This window comes from Sebastes umbrosus, chromosome 20 (assembly GCF_015220745.1).
Source record: "Sebastes umbrosus isolate fSebUmb1 chromosome 20, fSebUmb1.pri, whole genome shotgun sequence".
Taxonomy (NCBI): Eukaryota; Metazoa; Chordata; class Actinopteri; order Perciformes; family Sebastidae; genus Sebastes; species Sebastes umbrosus.
The window spans coordinates 19454268-19468173 of record NC_051288.1 but is presented as its reverse complement, the minus strand read 5'-3'; the positions used below and the strand labels follow the sequence as shown (position 1 = coordinate 19468173).

Below are 13906 nucleotides of genomic sequence, written 5' to 3'. Positions count from 1 at the left end.
CTAAGATGTTGTTCTTTTTCTCAGCATTGAATTATTTCTTTTTGTATTTATTTCTAGTAAAATAAGGTGGTGTCAGAATGGATATTAAGATAACTAAGATAGCTTGAACTAAGAGTGTGTTTGAAAATAGTCTTTTTTTTCTGATTGCTGATGTAGTGTTATATTTCAAAATAACAAGACAAACGCTAGTGGCTCTGTGAGGCTGTACTTAGGCAGCACTTTAGGTGCTTTTTAGCTAAATGATAGCAGGCTCACAATGACAACGCTAACATGCTGATAATAGCCAATTTTTCCAATGTTCACCATCTTAAACGGCTCATTCTAAGGTAACAAAAACACAACGATTCTTAATTTCAAGTGATTATACACTAAAGAAAACATACTTAGAAATATTTGATTCCATGTCTGCCAATAGATCCCCCTAAATGCTACACACTTTTCCTTTAAGTTAATCACTTTCCCCCCTTATTTTTAAAGCTGCATTCATATATTTGTAGCCACTATGGGGCAGAACATGTTGTCAAATTATTTTCACATCAAGCAGACATGGAGCAACATTCATTTGGTGCCATGTTTCTGTTTCTCGCTGCGGTTTTGTCTCCACCAACTCCTGAGAAATATATCTGACTTGTTAGCTTGTTAGATTGTTTGACTCTTCTTGTCACCAGCTCGCTTTGTCAGTCTGCCGTTTGATGCTGGGCTGGCAGCGTACAGGGGATTAATCAGAACTTGCTTGCTGAAAACAACTCTAGAAACAGAGTTAATAAGAGCTGTGAGACTAAACCTGAAATTGAATTTGCAGGCTGTTAAAACCAAGATGATGGCTGAAAAAGCTGCAGAGCTGGCTGTGAACTCTGTGCTCTCTGCAGCCCGAGCAATCTTTTTGCATAGTCATTTTATTCAATGCTGCCCTTAAAGTATATTGATTAAGTCAGGTTTAATTATGGATGATTCGCCACAGAGGGAAGAGGATGCATCTTAATTCAGGATATATACAACTCTGCAGAATCATTCCGCAAACAACAAACAGATGAATACAACCACAGCCTCGCAGGAGAGGCTGGGGGAGAGAAGAGGGGTGCGTAGAGTGACAAATTACCTCTCCTCGCAACGCCCTGCCACAATAGCACAGCCTGAGAACAAACAATGAATAAATAAAGTTCTCCAAGATTGAACGAGGAGCATGTTGTTTTGAAGCAGTAGCTATTGTGTGTGTGTGTGTGTGAATGGCCTTCTCCTTGTCTTGCAGATGAAAGCACCACAAGTGGAATTGGAGCACAGGAACAAAGCAACTCCGTCCAGATTTCTGTCCTCCGAGTACATCGATTGCACGTATAAGAACACCTCAAGGGACAGACTGCGACACTGCAAAAAAAACACCAGATGTGGCATGCCCAGTGGGGTGACACGTATGAATTATCTTCAACACTACTAGGAGGCTGGAGGAGAAATCAGTTAGATCGCACCCTTTGCTCTCCGAGGACCCTACTCGCCACTTCCTTTGCTCTAGGCGGCTAATAACGTATCAGGAGGTGGTGAAAAAAAAAAGTACGGAGTACAAGGGGTAATGGAGGTAACAGCTTGAGGTCAGATGAAAAAAAGAGGTGTGCTGATTGGTGTCATAAGTGCATGTAGGCTTCTTAAAAGGCTTTGAATTACTCTCCATTTTTTCCCTCTTTTTCCTTCAGGCTATTTTTCTTAGCCTTTCCCTGGCAACTACCTTATGTAAGAGTTCAAAAGCAGGGTGAATGGACAGCTCTGCCCTTGGCTCTGTGCTCAAACTGTCCACCAATCCCATTCACGCTGCAAAGATGGCATTTCTTTTTCTTGCGTGTAATTACTTAGGTCGCATTGTATTACAAAAGTCTTAGAGACTTATCTGCGAACACCATCCCTCATTTACTTTACGGCTTGACACAGCGATGCAGAAGATGTAAGTTTCATTGTGGCTACTAGGCTGCGAGGGGGAGAACAAGAGATGTGGGCGGCATGAAAGGAGGGAAAATTAATGTCCCTAAAATTAAAGTGAATCAATATGGTGGCCTGGGGATGTGAAAAGCTGGAATGAGAAGGAGAGAGGGAGAGAGGGAGGAGGGTGTTGAAATAGAGTTGGAGAGAGATTAATGGCTGTTTAAAAAGGAACAGTATTCATCAGTAGTCGGCTTGCAGGTGCAGAACAACGTCAGTGTGTGTGTGTGTATGTGTGTGTGTGTGTGTGAGAGTTTACACTTTGTCTTTAACTTTCGAACTTTCCCTCGCCACTCTTTCAATAAATAACCACCCAACCATAACAGTGATTACTTTGTATTACTTTGCAAATGAGTGTGTGGCTTCATTTCTTCTCTTCATTTAAACTCTCTGCAGCCTCACATAAGAAACACACACACACACACACACACACACACACACACACACACGTGGTGATCCAACAGCACCACCTACAGGTTTAAGCGTTTGTAGATTCAATCACTCAAATCACTGATGTTGAGGACATTTCAGTTATAAACTCCTCACGTTTTAATCAAAAAATTCCAAGAGAGAAGTAATCGTCAGGAACATGTTCAGCCTTCAATGCGTACAAAATAATGTTGCTCATACCGTCTTGCGTTATTACAAAACCATCTTTCCAAATGGAGTGAATGTTCCCAATAAATAATCAGTACAAAGTTAAAGGAATATGAGAAATACCTCCGTGGTCACAAACATAGAAACACAGAAACCTATGTCTTTTCCATCACTTGCACTTGTATGTGAGCTGCTTGCGATGATAGTGGATCCACGCGGGAGCTGCGACGAGTCCGGTCAGGAAGCCGATCGTGGCGCCCAGACTGCAGGAAACAGGCCAAACCTACAAGAAACAAGACAAGAGAGTCTGATTGTTGCACTGATAGATCGAGAGGAGACAAACTATTAGATAACTTCATCCTTTTTTTCCCTCACAAGCATGTCTCCCGGAAGAGGAACTTCTAAAAGCAAAAACCAGCCGTACAGCAGTGTGTCATTTAGAGTTACGCTCCAATTACCGCTGTTTCTAATTAGCAGTTCCCTCCAGTCATTTTGCAGAGAACTCCCTTTGCAATTATAATTTTAATCTTTTTCCTTTTTGTCATTTAAAACAATCGAATGGTTACTGCGTTGAATTATAATTTCCGACTGATGGAGGTTGTATTTAATATTGTTCAATGATGAATGGAAACAACTGGCTCCTTGTTAACAGAGGAGGTCAAACAAGATGACAATTGGCAAAGAAATTACAGAAAATACTCCTATTATTGTACAAAAAAGTAAGCAGCAATTGCAGATATGCAATATTAGGGACAAAGAGCATTGCTTTAAAGAACATTGATTATATTAATGATGAAATCTCATAAATGTGCACCTGCTCATGAACAGGCTGCATTCCTCAAGTTGAAAAGAGGGATTTATGATAAATTTGTGCAATTAAAGGGCCAGTGTGTAAAGCAGAAATGGAATATAATATTCATTATTATGTTTTATTAGTGTATAATCACCTGAAACTAAAAATCGTTTCTGGTTGAGAACTGGTTTTATCACAGTTTTGTGCTCAGCAGCTCACGTTACCGCAGTCTTTCTACTGTGTACTGACCTGCCATGGCCTGTCCCAGTCCAGAGGTATAGGGAAGGCTCCCACCCAGGCTCCTACCACGGTGCAGGCCACTGTGATCTGTAGACAGGTGTCCCACACAGACATGGCTCTGGAGATGGACACAGAGCAAAGCAACTGCAGTTAGTACATTCAGTTTAGAAACACAAGATAAGCACATGATAGAAGGACAGGGAGATTTTAGGCTCACCCATGCCGGCTGAATACTCGTATCCAGGCCTGGACATTGGGGCCGAGGACACAGAGACACCTCAGCGTGGTTAGAGAGGTCAGCAGCACAGCGAGGGAGAACGTCTCTAAGGCGGACCTGAGACACATATGAGAAATTAAAGACTCACAGTATCGATGGCAGCTGTCTAGCACAACAGAGTTTTAGTGATAGAAGTTCAGATTCAACAAAGTCACACAATAGGACAAACTAACTAACTGATCGAGGCAGTGGTAGACCAGCAACCCCCGTGTTCTGCGAGGTAAAATTACAGCTTTTTTCAATGGAGTCTGGTGGCTTAGAAGAAAGCATTGATGGATACAACGGCTTCAGTTCTCCGTCGGAAAGGGCTGTCTGACGGCAAGGTAAAATATTAGAAAATATCCTAAATATAGCGTAAACTTAAACTGGTATTGATTTTTTAGGTGGCTAAAATACGTTTTGCTGCTGCCCCGTCCACAGCAGTACATTGCTTTGGTTCCGAGCAGTAACTCCTGAATGCTTCTCCAAACTGGGGGGCGTGCCGACCGTCATCTACTGTAGGTAATACACTGACTATGGATAAGTACCTCATACAACCCTACTTCAAAACACCTGAACTATCCCTTTAATGCAATCAAAAACATACAGAGACAAAATAAAAATCTGCAAATATGTAGCATGTCAGAAAAATAATCTCACGGACAGTGTGCAAATACTCAATAAAAGCTGCATTTACTTACTTGTTTTTCAACCATTTGGTTATGAGTGATACATTTAAAGTTGTATTACGTGCTATCCTTACATCTCTGCAAATCAACTGCAAGCAACACGTCCTCCTTTACTGTCCTCTGTATTTTTGTTTTAATCTTGATTTACATCGCTCTACATACAGGTACATCACATGAGCATCAGCAGCTACTCACTCAATCAGCGGAGCTCCATAGAGAACAACCACAGTGTGGAAGAAGAGGCACGACAGGAAGAAGTACAGACAGGAACGAAACAACCTAGACAGCTGCAGAAAGAAATGGGGGAAGACAGTTCAGGTTAATAAATTATGTAAAAACAAAGTTCACAAAACTTAAAAGTTAAAGAGTAAATGATAGAGCCTTTGATACCCAGGTATTAATGTTTCGAAAAGTTCTCTCTGGGCTTGACTGAGCACAAATATGAAGACATTTTCAAAATCGGTCAAACCGTTTGGCTGAAAGGTTACTTTTTCTTATCATACTATATCTAGTCTTTGGGCACATGATGGGACTTCTGTTTTTGCAAAAAGATGCCATTATGTTTTAGGAAAAAACTTTAGTCCTGTGTATTCAAATACTAGATATAGTATGAAGAGAAAATGTCTGTATCTCAGAAACTACAAGGAGCACAATCAAGTATTTTGTATCAATGAACTCAGAACAAGTTGAATATCCAAGATCTGCACACATATGCAGTGTAAAAATATATATCATATGGAAAACATTAACACACATTATGTATGTTATGCAGTATGTTCATACCAAATTTCAAGACTTTTGACCGATCAGAACAAATGTGGCATAATAATATATACAATATAATAATATATAATATAATTATACAATATATATAAATATAATATAAATATATATATATATTATATACATATTATATATAAATATATTATATATATATATTATATAATATATAATATATATATATATATTATATACATATTATATATAAATATATAATATATATATATATATATATATTATATATTATATAATATATAATATATATATTATATACATATTATATATAAATATATTATATATATATAATATATAATATATATATATATTATATATTATATAATATATAATATATAATATATACATATTATATATAAATATATTATATATATATATTATATAATATATAATATATATATATATTATATATTATATAATATATAATATATAATATATATATTATATACATATTATATATAAATATATTATATATATATTATATAATATATAATATATATGTATATATTATATATTATATAATATATATAATAAATAAAAATGACAGTAAGTCACCACCTTGTATCCCACTGTGTGCTTCTTGGTGGGCGGTGTGATGCCCAGCAGCCAGAAGACGGAGACACTGACGGCGGTGACCGCCCCAGACACCGAGTAGAGCCACAGCAGGTGAGTCCCGTACACAGAGAAGCCCGGCACCAGAGCTGCAGGTAGGACGGTCGCCATGAACACCGAGGAGGCGAGGATGGCGTGAGAGGAAGCCATGGCTCTGATCTCATGGTCCCACATGATGAAGACTGAAACTATCTACAACTAGGAGACTAAAACAATACACACAACTCAAATAAAACACTTTAAAGTGTTAATATAGTGACGGATGTACAGAGTAGGTTAAACCCCCATGAGTGAGTTTTATGACCTGGCTTCCGTAAACATGGAGTGACACAGACTTCCGCTTAGACTTCACAATAAAAGTTCTTCTTCTTCTGTGAATCACATCCTGAAACTTGCTCTCATTTATTCTGGTCCTGTAAATTTACATGTGAATTGTGGAAAGATGTCAATAATTTTATACGTATTAACAATTTCTCAGATTTTGCACTGTACTATAGAAATATTAGATTTTTTATTATTTATTATTATTTATGTTTTATTATTTAAGGTTAAAGGAATACATACACATACTTGTAAAAAGGACTTACAGAGAGCAGCAACAACATATATAAAACAAAAAAGAAACATAAGAAAAAGAAAATAAAAAAGTTCTAGTATAGTGCAGTGTCAAGATATAATAATAATATTCATATTCATATACATACAACCAACCTCATATATATATATATACATACAGTATATACATATGTCTATATCCACACGCGCATTCATATAGATACTATAGAAATATTATATTCGGTTGCTATGATTACAGGTGACAAAGACAGTAATGCATTTTTTATTATTAATTTAATTTGAATTCTTGCAAAGTTCCACATTCACAAGAAAACATTTACCAAAAAAAAGCCCAATTTCTTTGTATTTATGAAAGAAATGGAATTATATCTGTCAACAATTTCTTCTTCACAAAACAAAAAAGCAATGAAAACAATGAATGTATGCAATATCTTTAAAGTTTTTAAGTGAAATTATTGATATACTCTCGCTTTTTTTATTATTATTATTATTATTTTTTATCATTATTATTTTATGTTGGTTTTGTTTGGTTTCTGTTGTCCTTTTATGTTTGGCACAGTTTTAACAGTTTTCTTCATCTCCTTGTATTTTTGTATTATCTGATATATTTTTTTGTACTTTGCACTACTAACTTTTTTACTAACTATCTATCTATCTACTAATCTATCTATTTTTCCATAATGAAATCAATTTATCCTAAGAATATAATTACATTGTCAAATGTATCTACAGGTGAACCCTATTAGTTGTCACCTTGGTTAGGTTTTAACATATGATATAGCTAATTTGCTCTCAAATAAATAAATATTATGTACATCTAGGATGGCAACAGCGGACTTTTATTTTGAAGAAAAATGACGAGGAAAACAGAAAGTATTATCCTGTAGGTAACCTGTGACGTAACGGCCGTCCTCTAACCAATCACAGAAGGTCAGTGACGTTTTACTGGGACCTTCTGTGACGGACGGTCCTATCAGCCAATGAAATTCGAGCTTGCCACAGTGTTGACCAATCAAATCGTTGCTAATACGAGCCAGCTGAAGAAACGACCGGAAGTTTACAAACATCAACAGAGCAAGCTAACATTTAGCTCACATTTCTGTTTTTATTTTGACCAACTGCTGAAAATCGTCGGATTAAAACAACCACAGAGTAAAGATGGTTTGTGAAAAGTGTACGTATCAACATGTTGGGATGCTTTCTGTCTTCAAATCTCACCTAGAAGTCTGGGAATTAAAGCTAACGTTATGTGACTGTTAGCTAACTGTTGTCATTACTGTGTCCTCAGAGTTGTTTTGGTTTATGAACACTGACCCTACAAGTTAGACTTTATTTCTTTAATAAGTATGTTATTTTCTCTACAAATTGTGTGTGTTACTTGTTATTCCAGGCGAGAAGAAGCTCGGTAAAGTCATCACACCTGACACCTGGAAGGATGGAGCCCGGAATACAACAGGTAACTTGAGGACACAGATTCAGTGAAATCTATTACTGCTACTGTGCATAGTTCATATGTATGGCTACATTGAGATCAGGTTGTAATAGAATGTAAAACTATATATTACTATCTCAAGCTCCCTTCATAATACAAATCAGTCTGCAAATTACTGAGAAACCATGTTTTCAAGGCCACTTTGAATATGCTCTCTGATGTGATCAGCTTTAGGCTTGAGGAGAGATTATTTTATACAGAAAGAAAAGTGTTTCTACCCATCAAACTCTTGAAAAAGAAACAAAATTAATGTAAAACTATATTACTGTCTCAAGCTCCCTTCATAATACAAATCAGCCTGCAAATGACTGCGAAACCATGTTTTCAAGGCCACTTTGAATATGCTCTCTGATGTGATCAGCTTTAGGCTTGAGGAGAGATTATTTTATACAGAAAGAAACGTGTTTCTATCCATCAAACTCTTAAAAAAGAAACAAAATGAAATATCTTACTACCTCCTGCAAAATTAGATGTGAGTGTCCTTAATCTACTGCTTATGTTTGATCAAGAGTCCCCCCTGACTTGGGAACCTCTGACTAAGATGGTGATGTTTAATTGAGATCCTTCTGCTTCTTTCACTCAGAGGGTGGTGGGCGTAAGCTAAATGAAAACAAGATCCTGACTTCTAAGAAAGCCAGGTGAGTTGCTTCCATCATTTTCTCTGTTTTTATCTACACAAAAGTAGTTTTTATCAACTCACTCTGATTTTCATGTTCATTTGTTCCCTAAACATGTGTCTCTTTAGTGGACAAAACACATATTGGTGCATGTGTAGTAATGTATCTGTAATGCATCTCCCTCTCAGGTTTGACCCGTACAGCAAGACGGGCTTTGCTACCTGCAGGATCTGCAAGAGCTCCGTTCATCAGTCTGGATCACACTACTGTCAGGGCTGTGCATACAAGAAAGGTATAAACACACTCACACTGGACTTAACACAGAGCCAAAAAAAAAAACACAGTATCAAGATTTTTTCATGGATGAAACATATCTGTAACAAACAGATCACTTCGACTGGTTGGGTCGCCTAAATGCAAAAAAATCCATGTCTTCTCACGTACTTACTCTTCTGGTATGTAGCGATGTACATAGTTTGGGGTTTATTTGGCCAGGTTTTGAGAAGTCTGTCTCTGTCAGCTCATCGCTGTGCTTTGCGTCTTTCTGTTCAGCATCCTGGAAGAGAAAATACATTATTTTCCAGTGACAAAATCTGGGAGAACTGGCTCATACCAGACTTAATCTGAAAAGATCTGTTTTCGTTTGGAACAGTGGTTGCGTAAGGCTCTCGTCTTTTTCACAGGCAGGGTAGTAAAAACTCCGTTATAATCTATTATTACCCATCATTCTCATTTTTAGACATATTTAGTAGCATTTCATTTTCATTCATTAATTGTTTTTATAATTCATATACAAAACAAGCTTATAGATTATGCATTTATAAGGGCATGGAGAGAAAAAATGAACTCTTTTCATGTCAAGACCACACGAAGCAGATGGATGATTTTTTTTATGATGATGTAGCCAGTTTGTCCCGTTTCAATAAATTTGTTAGTTTCTCCATCTGCTCACGTAGTTTGTTTTCAATTGGAAGTTTTGTTAAGAGGGATCAATGGAGTCTTTTCTAAAAATTGGATTTATTTCTGATTGTATGTTGGTTTTCTGTTGCTTAGCTTCTTCAATTAATTACAAAATCAAATCAAAAGAACATTTGTGTAGGATGGCCTCCCATTTCCTTTTGAATTTGACATTTTTATACCCAAATGAGGGGAATTTCTTGATGCGTGATCCTCTTGGAATCATCTCCTCCCTTTAGTATCCAAATTTTTGTCCTTTTTTTAAGTTTCCTCAGACTGAGATATAAGTTGCGTTCATCAAGCAAGTTTCAAGAATATGATAGTTGATTTTTATACTGTGCAGAAATGAATGCCTGCAAAGATGCAGAAAATGAATCCAAAAATTGACAACTGTATCATGCTTTAATGGATTTGATAACAACGTTTTGATTGCAAATGTACTGCTATGGTTAATCACATGCTACATAATACAAGAAGTGCTGCACCTGCTCACGATATTGCTTTTTTCTCTATACTATTTTTTTTTTTTTTAAATTGCTCTTCTCTTTCTTTCCTCCCTTTTTGTCTCTCCAGGAATCTGTGCAATGTGTGGAAGGAAAGTTTTGGACACCAAGAACTACAAACAGACGTCTGTGTGACAGTGTGCCGATCAGAGAAGCGTTCTGCGAGTGAATGGAGACTGATGTTTATGTTTGTCATCTTGTACCGACTTTCCACAATATCCTGCTCACCATACAGCTATAACTATTTTGTTATCTTTTCCCACATTTGTGAAAGAGAGAGATTTGGAGCTGGCCTTGCCCTCTTATTACAGAATATCATATAATGCCACTGGAATTATTACAGTGGCCGTACACAGGGAAGCACTGTTGTATCCAAATGCATCACCGGTCATAACCTGTTTCTCAAGCCAAGGCTTCTATATTTTTTGTATATTTTAAATTTCTTTACTTTGATTCTTTGCTTTTTAAAAAGTAGATTTCTGTATGTAATATATCAAGTGTTGCATTTTTTGAGCGAATTAAACCATTCAATATGAAGGACATTTATTTTATACCTCTGCCTGACCTCACAAAGGTTACAACTTCGGCCTCTTACGCACAACATACTCATATATTTGTCCTGTATGCCTGTAATAATTGGTTTACTCTTACATAATCATATTTGGAAACTGCGTGCTGCTGTCAGGTGTGAGCCCCCCCCTCCTCCATTGCTGTCAGAGATATAGGTTATAGTTCACAGGTTGTCTGACGACAGGCTCGTCCTTTGACATTTAAAGGCCTTGATCTCCCTCAGGCCTTCAACCACATGTGCGCACACGTCTCATTATTGATTTATGCTGTTTTACCACAGCACAAGATCTACATCAGTCTCCAGCTAATACATGTAATATACAGCAGGTAATGTTGGGATGTAGCAAATGTGTTAGATTGACCTTCCTAAGTGATTTAACATTAAAAGCAAGTGATTTAACATAAAAAAAAGAGTTTACAAGAGAATACAACTGGTTATACAGTATAAGTATGGATCCTCTAGTTTGCTTGTTATATCACTGCCCTTTTGTTCCTGTTATTCTGTTGTGGTGCGTTCAGGGACATCAGTATAATATGTAATGGATAATGCCCAACAAGGGCCCAATTCCAAACTACCCCCTACACCCTCTCCCTACCCACTTCTACTCCGTTTGCGCGGAGGGTCCGCCATGTTAAGTGCCATTCAAAACCAATTAGTGGGGAGTGGAAGTGGGTAATAAAACCCTCCAACAGCGAGCCTGCATCGATGCCGACATAACCAGCTGCCCTTACTGAAGACAGTAGTATATATGGGGTATATTTGCGTGTGCATGTGAAATGCGCTGTTAACATGTCACCTTCTAGAAAAAAATTCAAATATAGTGATGACGCTGGTCGTAATGCTGATGATAATGATGCTGATGATCATAGTGGTGTTAGTGATAATGAAATCCCTGATATCCCTGACACTATTGAAGGGTATTATACCATTAGTGACAGATATTCAAAGAGACCGATGTAAAATATGATCACGCAACTATGAGAAAGTGGTCTAAAATCCAAAGCACAAGACTCTGCACTCTGTTAAGTATGATGGCGGGCATTATATCTACTTTAGATGTCCCCGCTGCTGATGATGCAAATGCCGGCATGTCTGCATGTGGTGATGACAATGCCTTCAATAACAACCACAACACACCCATTGTTGCTGGTGCAAATGCTGAAGTGTTTGTGTACTGATGGCAATGTTTTGATCTGTGACCACCTTGGCGTTGATGAGTGGCACTGGTGGTGGTGTGTCTCAGGGTGTAGACGGTGATTACTGGATATGTACAGGATGGGGCGGGAAGACTTGTAGAAAGTTCCCTTTCATCTACTACTGATACAGATGACATACTTATCAGAGACATACCAGCTTTTAATGTCTCTGAATTGCGTCAGTGCCTTGATCTTAGAGACATTAATCTCTGTTCATCAGGTGTTTTGACATGTCCGGGGTAGCCAGAAGCCTCTTGCTTGCATTTTAGAAATGTTTTGACTTAGTCCTTGAACAATGTGTCTGTCTTGTTGGGGAAAATGCCACACTTGAGTACAAGACGTTTTGTTAAAATCTTCAGCACACTTGCTGCACAGCGGGAACATGAGCTTGTTCCGGGCAGAACAAGTCTCTTGGCGAGATCACAGTACATTTTACAAAACATACTCACATCAAACACACCGGTATTTTTATTATTTGCATCAGTAGCAACTGGGTATATTGTGATCTTTTTTATGTTCCTGGCATTGGCCCCTATTGCGCACACACTGCCCCACTGCGTGTTTTATGTGTATATGGTAACAATGCCCGGAACATAAAAAAGATCACAACACACCCACGTTTCACATATCTCGTAATATTACGACTTTTTTCTCGTAAAGTTATGACTTTATTCTCGTAATATTACAACTTTATTCTGGAAATCGCAGATGTTTTTTCCCCTCAATGTGGCCCTAATACTCCGTAGTACATTTGCTCTTTTGCCCTCACTGCATTAGACTTATATACTATATACTGTATATATATATATATACAGTATATATATATATATACTGTATATATATATACAACATTATTTTTTACCCCTATCAGCAGCTATAACCCTATAATTTATTATATCTTCAACTGTGCAATACTGACTTAACAGTACAATAATTTAGTGCATTGATTCAGCTGTGCAATAATCTGGTTTACTCTGGCATTTATTTATACAGTACATTTAAACTAACATTTGTATTTATTTATGCTATTCTTGCATTTTTACACACTTGATGATAGATCCTATTTTTCAGCATTCATTCAGCACTTCTGTTATACATATACGTATATGTATATCAGCATATATATATATAAAATGGAAAACGGTAGTCCATTTATTTCAGATTATGGACTCGTAAAGTTATGACTTTATTTTCGTAATATTATGAGAATAAAGTCATAACTTTACGAGAAAAAAGTCGTAATTTTACGAGAATAAAGTCGTAACTTTACGAGAATAAAGTCATAACTTTACGAGAAAAAAGTCGTAATATTACGAGAATAAAGTCGTAACTTTACGAGAATAAAGTCATAACTTTACGAGAAAAAAGTCGTAATATTATGAGAATAAAGTCATAACTTTACGAGAAAAAAGTCGTAATATTACGAAAATAAAGTCATAACTTTACGAGATGAAACGTCGTAATATTACGAGAATAAAGTCATAACTTTACGAGAAAAAAGAAAATAACACGTAAAATTACTACTTTATAGTATTATGATTTTTTTCTCTTAAACTTCTGACTTTATACTCATAATATTACAACTTTTTTTTCTTGTAAACCTATGACTTTATTCTCGCAATATTATGACTTAATTCTCAGATTATTTTTTTTCCCTCAATGTGGCCCTAATACTCCGTCGTATCATAGACCTTCAACAATGATAAATAAAAATGAAAATGTAAACAAAAAACAGTTATTAATTTCCATTTTTATAAATCCACAGGGAGCCACTGGAGAGAGGCTCCGGAGCAGCAGGTTGCTGACCCCTGGTCTGGGGGAATACTCGATTCTGATTGGCTGCAGGGTGTCCATTAATTCCTGATAATGTACACCTACTAAGTAGTTCCAGTGACATTGTCTGTTCCCTGTTCTAAATGAAAGCCCGGCTACAAAAATCTGAATATTTTATCTAACAGTGAGTGTAACGTTAGTCCTTCAGTGCCTCATCCTCTGAAAACCACAACGTGGCGACTGCAGCACAAAAACTGCAAGAAGTAAGTTA

The 13906-nt window shown here is 36.8% G+C and overlaps 2 protein-coding genes across 2 annotated transcripts; one reads left to right on the top strand and one right to left on the bottom strand.

The window, feature by feature from the left end:
• Positions 1–2479: 2479 nt before the first annotated feature.
• On the bottom strand, positions 2480–6283 carry pigf (phosphatidylinositol glycan anchor biosynthesis, class F). The gene is made up of 5 exons (XM_037754042.1): positions 5897–6283; positions 4739–4830; positions 3816–3932; positions 3608–3716; positions 2480–2848 (listed from the first exon to the last, which is right to left on the bottom strand). The coding sequence occupies exons 1-5, from the start codon at positions 6122–6124 to the stop codon at positions 2735–2737; spliced, it is 660 nt and encodes a 219-aa protein (XP_037609970.1). The 5' UTR covers positions 6125–6283; the 3' UTR covers positions 2480–2734.
• Positions 6284–7540: 1257 nt separating this feature from the next.
• Positions 7541–10637, top strand: cript (cysteine-rich PDZ-binding protein). The gene is made up of 5 exons (XM_037754050.1): positions 7541–7700; positions 7917–7982; positions 8602–8656; positions 8824–8927; positions 10166–10637. The coding sequence occupies exons 1-5, from the start codon at positions 7685–7687 to the stop codon at positions 10228–10230; spliced, it is 306 nt and encodes a 101-aa protein (XP_037609978.1). The 5' UTR covers positions 7541–7684; the 3' UTR covers positions 10231–10637.
• The last annotated feature ends 3269 nt before the right edge of the window (positions 10638–13906 follow it).